Genomic DNA, 11,316 nt, shown 5'->3' on the forward strand with positions numbered 1-11,316 from the left:
GTTACAGTTTTTAGATATAATGATATTTATTTTTGGATATGTAATCGATACAAAAAATTGGATATTAGCCGTAAATATTTCTATAAAATTATATAATAAATCCAAAGTTGGATGATTCAAATAATTTTAATTCGATATTCATCGGTTGATTCTTGACATTCCTATACACTTAATAAAGACTACATAGTTACATAATATACAAGGTAAATCTACGCCACACCATATCTACTGTAACACGCTTTGGTGTAGTTTCATTTAAAATTTCGCATGTTTAATGTTGCAAGAATGTATTCAGTTTGTTTACAAATTCATTTATTCTGTTTTTTTGTTGCCATCCTGGCTAACATTAAGATCAATGTAGCCATTTTCCCTGACGGTTAGACAAATCTCATGGAGTGACGTTCACCATTATTTAACTCGATGTTACTTATATATGACGTAAAATTTCAAATCTACAATCAGTTCATTCTTGAAATAGTTTAGACAGAGGGAGGACAGAATTGAACTTTTTCCATCCCATTAAGTGGAACTTCTCTAATCTGAGCGTTCACCAATAATTGCTGGTTCACCACATGTTTCAATATAAGAATTGTTCCAACATAGTGAATGAGTATGTACCTGAACAATAAACCCAAACAGGATTTCAGCAGCAAATCCCATTAGGTGAGCAGCAATCTTAGTAACAGGATCATAATAGCTCCGGTAGTCGGGGTGTTTGTATCAATCAAGGACAATAAATGGGTTACGGCAGCCTAATCCTGGAATTACCACCAGCGAGAGGGTAAAGTGATACTTGATTGACACCGACTAATTTGCTGCTTGATGTAGCCGCACTGATCGGGGCATGGTAACAAATACAAACTGCACTGGCAAAGTATTCGACCAAGCATACTACATTTTTAATGTGCATCCGTAAAATCATGTTACAATTTTTAGTTATAATGGTATTTATTTTTGGATATGTAATCAGTACAAAAAATTAGATATTAGCCGTAAACCTTTCTATAAAGTCATATAATGAATCTAAAGTCGGGCGATTCAAATAATTTTAATTCGATATTCATCGGTTGATTCTTGACATTCCTATACACTTAATAAAGACTACATAGTTACATAATATACAAGGTAAATCTACGCCACACCATATCTACTGTAACAGGCTTTGGTGTAGTTTCATTTAAAATTTCACATGTTAAATGTTGTAAGAATGTATTCAGTTTGTTTACAAATTCATTTATTCTGTTTTTTTGTTGCCATCATGGCTAACAATGAGATCAATGTAACCATTTTCCCTGACGGTTAGCCAAATCTCATGGAGTGACATTCACCATTATTTAACTCGATGTTACTTGTATATAATGTAAAATTTCAAATTTACAATCAGTTCATTCTTGAAATAGTTTAGACAGACGAGAGGACAGAATTGAACTTTTTCCATCCCATTAAGTGGAACTTCTCTAACCTGAGCGTTCACCAATAACTGCTGTATTAAGAGCCGGCTGTATTAAAATGACCTTGAGTTTTTTCCATAGCAATAATGTTGAACCTAATAGAGTTTCCTCTTATTATTAGTCGTAGAATATTGAAAGATGTTTCACTTTACGATATAGTTATTGGAAAACAAATCTCAAAAACCTTGTTTTTTACGTAAATACTAAAAACAATAAAAAGCCTTTGGATGTGTATTAAATATATCCTTAAACTTATATATCTCCCTATTGGAATATGAAATGAAAGTCGAAACGATACGCATCACTAACGCTCAGGCAATAAAATACAGTATTTTACAATAAGATTTATTTCACTACAGACGTGCTACCTGCTCGAAAGTACTTTTCAATAAGCTTCTGGCACCTGTTTAGGGCACTTAAGCGGATTATTGACACAGCGACCTCACCCTTGTCCCCATCTATCTTTGTAAGCTGATTTCTAGAGCTGAACTCAGAAACATTCTACAAAACATTTTGAACTTAGAGAAAGTGAGACTAAATAGTGTAATTGTGGAGAATTACTTTGTTGAAATAACTCACCAAATTTAATTTCATCCTGTTTAGGATTAATACTTCAACCTCAATAATTCTCATGCTGTAAACTGCAGCAAAACCTTGATTTTTCCTCTTGATATATTATATCAAGAAGTAAAGTTTCAAACCTAAAGTAAACTATTTCGTGGTTTTGCAGATGATAGGAGTGAGCTGCCTCTAACACGGGTTACTGTATAATCTGTTCAGTTGGCACCACTGTGCGGCTGCTTTTCACAATAAATTGGAGGAGTTTTGACTCATCTTAGCCTTCATTAGTTAACTTCCCATTTCCGTATAACGGAAACTCATGAGTGTAATAACTCTTAATCCATGTGATAAATATACTATTGGACGTAGTTTGAAAGTAGGTCCCACTAGTACTGCACTTGTAAAATTATAGATGAGATATAATATATATAATTAATAAAAATTAATATAAATAAGCCGGACAGCGCGTGTGACGGTGAGTGCGCGTCGAGGTGCGAGGGTCGACTAATTCGCTGGGTCTCTTGAGGCTCCGGCCAAAATATAATGGGCTATTCTTTTTTTAAAGTTTGTTATTGATGGAGGGTTTGACAGGATGACAGGATTTCAGATATTTGCCATCGTATAGGTTATAAAAGGTATAACACTAGATGGTATTTTATCACTTTCTTATTACACTTCACTAGAAGTTTAAAGTTTTGGAAATCAAATTAATGTCCTTTTTTTAAATTACTCTCACAAGTTTAGATGAAAATTACCAACACGTTGATTTTCCCTACAACTTCATGGAATGTCAAGCGTGCTCCCTAAAATAGTCAGATTAACCTCTGTTTTCGCTAACAGAGTCGATAAACACTCTATTTTAAAATATGACTACATTTTTGATATAAGCTACATATATTTTGACCATAGTAACGAATGAATGAATCTGTCGAGATCTAGTATATCAAGAAAAATATTTGATACCAAATAATTCCACTGCTGTACGCGGCAACGTATAAGCACTAATATGTACTAATTTGCTTCTCTCAAAATTTTTTGTTTTAATCTTATAAATGTTGTGTTATACATTTTGTAACACATTACGATGACAAATGTCCGAAATCTTACTAACATTTTAAACTTTCTATAATATATAACGAACTTAATACAAAGAATATATTTTTTTCTAACTAATTGATACTGATGAGCTTTTCTTTAGCTTTTGACAGGTCCATTTGACCTCTTTATTGTAAATAGAAATTAATACTACTTGTTAGTACTGTAAGTGGCTATCAAAATTCTTTAGTAAAATTAACAAGAGCTCCTTCAATATCTTTGTAGTTTTTAATATGTTGCCTGTTATGTAAATTTCTGAATCAGTAAATCCATCATCAGGTAGCAGGTTCAAATTTATGATTTAATACCAAATCAGGATTGATTTTTGCACTTGAATGAATAAATTTTTAAAATTTTCAATGTCGGCATTAAGTGACGTTTCTTGTATATGTAAAGTGTTTAGACTGTTTTCAATATTTGTGTATGTATGGCCATATTACTCTGATCAGCATATACTGACTCTATATGTACATAGTACGCATTAAACGCAACAAAAGTTTTAAAGGAGGTTTATTTCTGTTACCTCCTTATATATATATATATATATATATATATATATATATATATTGGGTGTTACATTTTAAACAAAGCAATCTTAAGTAACTTGTTTGATTCTTAAACATGTTCTCCTAAAACAGTTTTAAAGTTTATCAGAACTTGAGAGCTTCGCCGCAGATTGGAAGCTCAAGGTGAATTATGTGTGTATTGCGAGCGACCTCATTAAAAGTTGGTGTTGACCCTCTGCTTATCAGTAGAGGCCCCAGTGGCCATGCATCAGACTGAGCCTGCCGAGAAACTCAATTGTGGCTCTAAGTGAATAAACAAGCCAACGTAAAGCATTTTTAGTTTTTTTTGTCAATTACTCATCATTTTATTTCAAATATATAATTTAACTATATCTAATTTTAATATGTTTTATAAAGTATCTTTTTAAATTAATAGTGTTATAGAACCCTTCTACTGTATTCAATTTCTAATTTATCTTAAAAAATATGCATTCATTAAAATATATGTCAGAAACCTCATACTGTAGTATTGTATTGTTATGCACTTTTATTGAATATTGTACTATACCAACTTACAGGTTTTATATATTCTTAAATATTAGATGCAATATATTTTTGTATTTTTATTGCGATATGATATTTTATAAATTTATGATAAAAAAACTTGTTACAAATATCATTACCTTATTTAATGACAGCATAAGCAAGACCTTTCAGGTTAGTTTGGTACCGAGACCAAAATACTTATCATTTTTTGTACTCACCACAATTTATTCATAAACGTGACTCTTCAGCGATTGTAACACGATATTCATTCCCTGTTTCCCAAACAGTAAAGAAAACTACTGTGGTGGTTCACAATATACGAATTAAAACCTCAACAATCTATAAATCGAGGTATCTTTTACTTAATTTAGAAATTTTAACCTACAAATAGCAATATTTGTACTTAATTTCGTAACTGAACTGTTGGTTCCATAATAGGAGAATAACAATTTAGCTATATGCTGAGACGTTGGATATCAGTTCTAGCAATCATACAATTTAAAAAAAGAAAAAGAAAAAAGTATTTTGAGCAAACCAGTTTTGAAGTTAAATACAAAAGGTTATATCTGTAATAAGCTAAATGTGCCTTACAAAGAGTATATGGCATTTGTGTAGTGAGGCAGGAAAGTTGTTTTCTTAGGCCGCAAGTTGATAAAACCGAAGAACATGGGACTTTACAGGCAAAGTGCTCCAGGAAAAAGGCATGTGATTATACTGAGACTGGTTTCAAGTAAAAATGGACCCCTAATAGTGGTACAACTGTAGGCCATGAGCATCGGTACAAACTTTCATCGAGAGGAATATAAGTTTCAGTGACCTGTGTAGTAAACAGTACGTACTCATGCATAATATTACATGAGTTTGAATTATTCGTCATACAAACCAGTTCTAAATCAGAATGAGGAATTGGTGACGGGGATTCACTGTATTGAAAACTCCAGTGAAATGTAACATAAAAATCATGGAACGAAACGCCAGTGAGGACATTAAGCGAGGACATTAAGAGTCCCAGGCACATTTCTGAGGCTATTACAGCCTATACCGGAAATATATTGTACGGCCTAGAGCTGTCTCCTGACATTTGCTGAAATCAAATATGGCAATTCCTAGCGTGCTCGTTTAAGGAAGGTAATATACTATGTGATTCATTTTCAAAGTAATTTGTTTTACAATAACATAGTAAAAATTCTGTTATATTGGTACTTACCTTATATCTAGTGTGAATATGTCAAATATCCCTATAGTTTCATAACGCATGCACAATTATGTATGAAGAAACTATATATTTGGGAGAGGAACGAATTTCACAAGTTTGGATATTATTGTTTGAGTATAGTTTAAGGTTGCTTCTAAATAATAATAGCCAACAAATAAGTAATTACGCAGACTTCTACTAAAAAACCAAAGCCTTAGTATAGAATATAACATCACATCATGACGATTGTTTAACTGCAATTTCATGATACAACCACTTGTGACGTAATATTACGTTCATTGCGATTGCGTAATAGTGTGAGACTGACGTAATATTACGTATCGTTGTATTGTTCTTGTTTTATTCTGTTGTATGCTGTAATACAACGAAAGAAGTATGTCTATGGAAACGCACATTACGCTAGTAGTTTTGGCGTTTTCTCTAGAAGTCAGCACTTCCTTGGTACCCTGTCATAAGTGTTTACACCTTCGTGATTTGGCTGTAGTCACGCAGTGCAGACAGCTATAGCGAGACGAACATGACTCCAGATTCCAGGAGTCAAGTCTGAGACAGCGTCAGATACCAGACGCTTACGTTTTGTATAGCATGTACAGTAGTTGCATGTTACCCGTCCTGGAGTATTCTATGATTTTATTTCAAGTGTTTATTGTACAAAGAGTATACATACATATATATATATATATATATATATATATATATATATATATATATATATATACTTTCAAGTTTATACAAAAACAGAAACAAAAATTCTGTGCTCATGTTTAATTTTCGAGTTCACAGAACCCTTCATCAGAACCACACTGAATTAAAACATACAAACAGAACTCAAACCAAGAACCAAAGACATAACCATAAATTAATTTTAAATTAAATTAATTAATTAATGTTAACAAATAAATACCATAAACAACAAGATTCCAATCAGCTGTGTGTAGAATATTTGTAAATGTTAACATAGAACTATTTTTTTTTTTTTTTGTTATAGGAAGAAAAGAGAATCATCTTAGGTTCAACCCTAAGGTTGACTTGATTTTAAAATTAATTGATGTGCGATTTCAACATTTCTTAAATTTATCAGATTGGTATTTTGATTGGGATTTGGCTCTAAATGGTAAATTCCTTTTAATGGAGTGATGGTTTTTCCAATATAGTCTTTGGGACAGAATTTACAGGTTACTTGATAAATTATGTTTTTTGTAGTGCAACCAATGTTACCTTTAATAGGATATTCTTTTTCAGTTGTGCTACTTTTAAACGATTTAGAATTTATTAACATCTTAAAAATGCCGAATCTTGGCTTGTTACAAGGATTTCACACGTTAAATTTGATGTTATTTCTTTTTGGATTGCCCTCATAGTTTAATTTCGGTCTAGAGAGAATGTTTTGTAAATTTGGAGGTTTTTTAAAAATTACTTTGGGGGGGGCTTAGAAAATAAATTTCTAGTTTCAGGGGAGGATTCCAAAATAGGAAAAGAAACCTTTAGAATTTTGTTTATTTTATGAAGGCCAGGAAAATATTGGGTGATAAATTTAGGATCATTAGGATTAATAGCACTGGAAATATTTTAGGTGATCTGATTTGTCTATCAACAAGATTTTTGGATACCCCCTTTCAAAAAGTACATGGAACAGTCTGTTTATGTAGTTATGGAAGTCAGATTGATTGCTACAAAGATGTTTTGCCTTATTTATAAACTCTTGGGGATAGATTTTTTAATGTGAACTCGATGGCAGCTGGTGAAATGCAAATATTGCATTTTGTTACTGTCTTTGACATGAATTTTTGTTTTCAAATTATGATTTTCAATAAATACATCAGTATCCAAGAATGTTACTACATCTGGTGAGATAGACCATGTAAATTTTAAAATGCTAAATTTATTGAGATTAAAAACAAAGTTCTTTGATACCATGCTGCCATATTATAAATTTTATATATATATATATATATATATAAATATATATATATATAAATATATATATATATATATATATATATGAGTCGCCAAATGCCAAAACAAGCTAAATCCACTCTGCAAGTTTTTTAGATAAATGCCAAAAACTGATTGCTTTTCTCACATCCATTACATTTTTATGATTTTTGTTTAAAAAAAAGGTTAAAAAATTAGTTATATTGTTTTAAAATTGCTAAAAAATGGTACAAAAGTTATAATTACTGCAGCCGATTAAATATATGGCATAGCTTGTTTTGGAACAGTAACTATGATTTAGCTGCTTTTGGAAACTTACTCTCCGCCATTTGCTTTTTAACTTTGGTTCCAAAACCAGTTAAATTGCGTTTACCATTCCAAAATAAGTTAAAAACAGAACCTTATATTATTAAATCCTTTTTTCTCAAAACATTGTAGCCTATATTGTTAGGTAAAGTTAGGTTAGGATTAATGAACACAATCGTATTCATTTTCAATACAAAACCATGAATTTATTTATCTACAGAGTTTATAAAATAAATGTGTCGTTTATTAAAAATATTTTCACTCAATCATAGGCTCATCCTCTTCATTTATTTCAAAATCATCATCATCATCTTCTTCGCCTTGATTGGTGGTAGGTAGCTGGAATAAGTCCTTGAAAAACTTCAACTTTGGCTCCCGTTGCCAGTCATTTCCATAGTGGAGATTTAGCAAGCATTTCACATCATTGATTTTTACTTGTTTCACTGGGTGTCCTTCTTGTATCACTCTCAAAACTGCATTGTCAAAATTTTTCCCCCTTTTCATTACTGACTTACTCTCGCCGATTTCAAATACATAGTTTGCTTCTCCTTGTACCAGGATGGAGTTTGGATTACTTTTACTTCTTGAAAAGATAAATTTCTTGGCCTTTTGAAATTGAAAATGCCATTGTCCTGGTTTTTTTAGAACAGCATCGGTTAGAGTTTTCCAATCACTCACAGGGCAATCCGTCCCAAGTTTCACAACAGTACAGTGCTTTTCAATTATTTCAGTGTACTCATTGGGATTGTTGATTACACTCAGATCTTGAAATTTCCTTTCAAGTACTCCAAACACTCTATCAGGGGGAATGAAAGAATGGCCGACTACCGGAAAGAGTAGTACAACTTTAGTAACATGTTTAGGTGCATCTTTCAGGAGCCAATGAGCAATCATACCGACAACAGTTGTGTTCTTGTTTTGGCCACCACAGCCGTCAGAGAAAAGTTTGACTGTGGTGACATTTTCCATGTTAGCGCTTGTTAACCTGTGGTAAACAGCAGATGCAATTTGACTGGACCCTTTTGCATACTGGTTTTCAGTCCAGAGGTAAGAAAAGGTGTTTTCTGAATTCAAGAGGACTTTAGAATGTCCCTCACAAATCACAAAATTATATAGATATAGCTGGCGCTTATAGTATGCGGCTTGGTCCGGTATTTTAGGAAGGACAAGATTTTTCTGACAATCATAGCTCAGAATAAGCTCTTTATCATTATTTTCTTGCAAAAGTTTGTAGAATTTGTCTGCACGGACTTTGTGGGCTTTTAGGTTTAGCTTTAGTGTTTCACGCTTGCCTGCATCTTTTTCTGTGGCTAGTTCACACTCAAGCCTTGTGCAGGTTGAACACTTATCAGTGTACGGAGCGTCAAAACCAATGTTAAAGTTCTCAGAAAAAACCAGCCTGAAAAAGTCATACTCACACTTTAATTCTTCAGTTGGATGCTGCTCAATATACATTTTCCACATTTTTGTAATGTTAAGCTCACTTGGAAGGTATTGCCTATGCTTGTTTTTCGCTCTGCAATAGTGTTTTTGTACTGGAATAAATGTTTTAATAAAAGATTTGATGCTGTCTTTCTTTATATTATATTTATCAACTTGGCGTGCTCCTCCACGAGTCTCCAAAGGTACGACGCCTGTTTCCAGGTACTTTTTGCAAATCAATTGCACTCGGTTTTTACTCTCTTGCAAAATTGTAAGTAGTGCTGCCCGACATACTTTAACATTCTCAGTTTTGTTGTTCCTCATTTTAGGTAAGAAAAAGTCAGTACTTACATTTCTTTTTGATTTGATACCTTCTGGAAGACGAGTCCTTTTTGCTGAGGAAACAATGACGTGCTGAAGAATAAAATTCTTCTTTGATTGAAGGTCAGCGTCTTTATAGTATTGCTGATGTATCTTTCTAACATCCTGCAGGGAAAGTTCTGCGCAGCGGTACTTACTTTTGGCCGAATGTTTACAACTAGGCATCTGTGGAAATCCCTTCGGGCGGTGTCTAAAACAAAATAGGGATTATTAGTTCTCCTATACCTTTAAAAAAATACTAACCTGTAATAAAAACAAATTATAGATCGCAAACGTTGTCAAAAACTGTTGTAGTTAAGTTAGGGCCTAAGCTGAATTACTTTAGGCTGGTTGAGATTAAGTAGTTTAGTTGCGGTTATAGGTTAGTTTAGTTGAGGTTAGGTTAGCTTAGTTGAGGTTAGGTTATTTTAGTTCAAATGAGTGTTAAGATTAGGCTAGTTTAGTTTTCTTTACCAAATGTTGTTAACTTACCTAGCAACTTTTGCAACAGTTTTCTTCCATGCTCTTTCGTTTTTCTTCCTTTTCTTTGCCAAAGGGCCAGGCATCTCTTCTACCAACTCTACTTGTTCCACATTTTGTGGAGTTTCCACTGTTATGTCCATTATATTGACATTTTCTTGTTGAACAATTACAACTTCAGCATTTATAATATCAATACCAACGCCTTCACTACCTTCTAAAATACCTCCTGTATGTTCAGCCTCCATGTTTATGACACACAACAAATCAGGAGCTTTTAAAATAATGTTAAATAATTGAGTGCTATTGCTTCTTATAACACTATTTTAGCCTTTGAAATTTAAAATTAGCCAACAAAATAAACAATTAATTCAGAAGGAAAATGATCAGCAGTTCCCTATAGGAAAAGTCTTTTGGGATTTAACTTATTTTGACACAGAAACATGAAACATTGTAAGTTATTGTAGTTTGATATAGCTGGTTTTGGAACATTGTCATCTGTGCAGATATGACTGTTTTTGGAACCGAATGGCTATAGGATATAACTGATTTTGGAACAACCTTCACTTTTAAATATTAATTTTAAACAGTTTTTAACTGGTTTTGGAACATTTTGAAGTGACAAATCTGTAGCCTAGGTAATACAGAACTCAATGTCATCAATATCTCAACTTTTTTAAATTTTGGATTTAGCCTGTTTTGGCATTTGGCGACTCATATATATATATATATATATATATATATATATATATATATATATATATATAAACTCTACAAACCTGTGTCTGTAAAAACAGCTAGGCAAGACAAAGAAAATTGGTTATAACTAGTGACTTGGATGCATCATTTACCGACAACATATTATCTTCCACAATGGGATACGGTGAGATTGCCATTGACTGTTGGTAAAACCTTAGCAGAGTAAAAAGAGAATATCCATAGATCACGGAACTTGTCTCACACAGGTCGTTATCATTCCTCTATAATAAACTCTTTAATATAAATTATAGTCGTTATAGAATAATAGCACACTGTGGTCTGACATGGGTCGAAAGAGCGGAGAGAATGACGAAATAATCAGGTAGGTTGCTTAATAATGCTAAAATAATTTCAAATCCAAAAAGACCACTTAAAGAGCAGAGATTAAAATATTCATACTGCGTGTTGGAGTTGTTTCCAAAATGGTTATTGATAGCAAATAGAAGATTTGCCATGCTTTCGATGCTTAGTCGATACATTGATTTCTATAAAATAATAGTGACGAATATTTGTACTAAGTACATATTAGTAAAATATGAGCTCCGTATCACCTTGATGGGGATATAATCACCTATAATGTTAATGACAAAAATATGGTAAATTACATTAGTCTTTATTTAAGATTTTGTTTCCATAGTAACACATAAATGGGATTTAGTAAAATTTTGCGTTCACACAA

The 11,316-nt window shown here is 32.5% G+C and overlaps 1 protein-coding gene across 1 annotated transcript; it reads right to left on the reverse strand.

Moving 5' to 3' along the window:
* Positions 1–7,812: 7,812 nt before the first annotated feature.
* LOC124362101 lies at positions 7,813–10,587 on the reverse strand. Its single transcript, XM_046816281.1, has 2 exons — positions 9,891–10,587; positions 7,813–9,609 (listed from the first exon to the last, which is right to left on the reverse strand). Exons 1-2 carry the CDS (start codon positions 10,124–10,126, stop codon positions 7,875–7,877), a joined length of 1,971 nt encoding a protein of 656 aa, XP_046672237.1. The 5' UTR covers positions 10,127–10,587; the 3' UTR covers positions 7,813–7,874.
* Positions 10,588–11,316: the final 729 nt, after the last annotated feature.

The sequence above is a fragment of the Homalodisca vitripennis genome, chromosome 5, assembly GCF_021130785.1.
Source record: "Homalodisca vitripennis isolate AUS2020 chromosome 5, UT_GWSS_2.1, whole genome shotgun sequence".
In the NCBI taxonomy this organism is placed as follows: Eukaryota; Metazoa; Arthropoda; class Insecta; order Hemiptera; family Cicadellidae; genus Homalodisca; species Homalodisca vitripennis.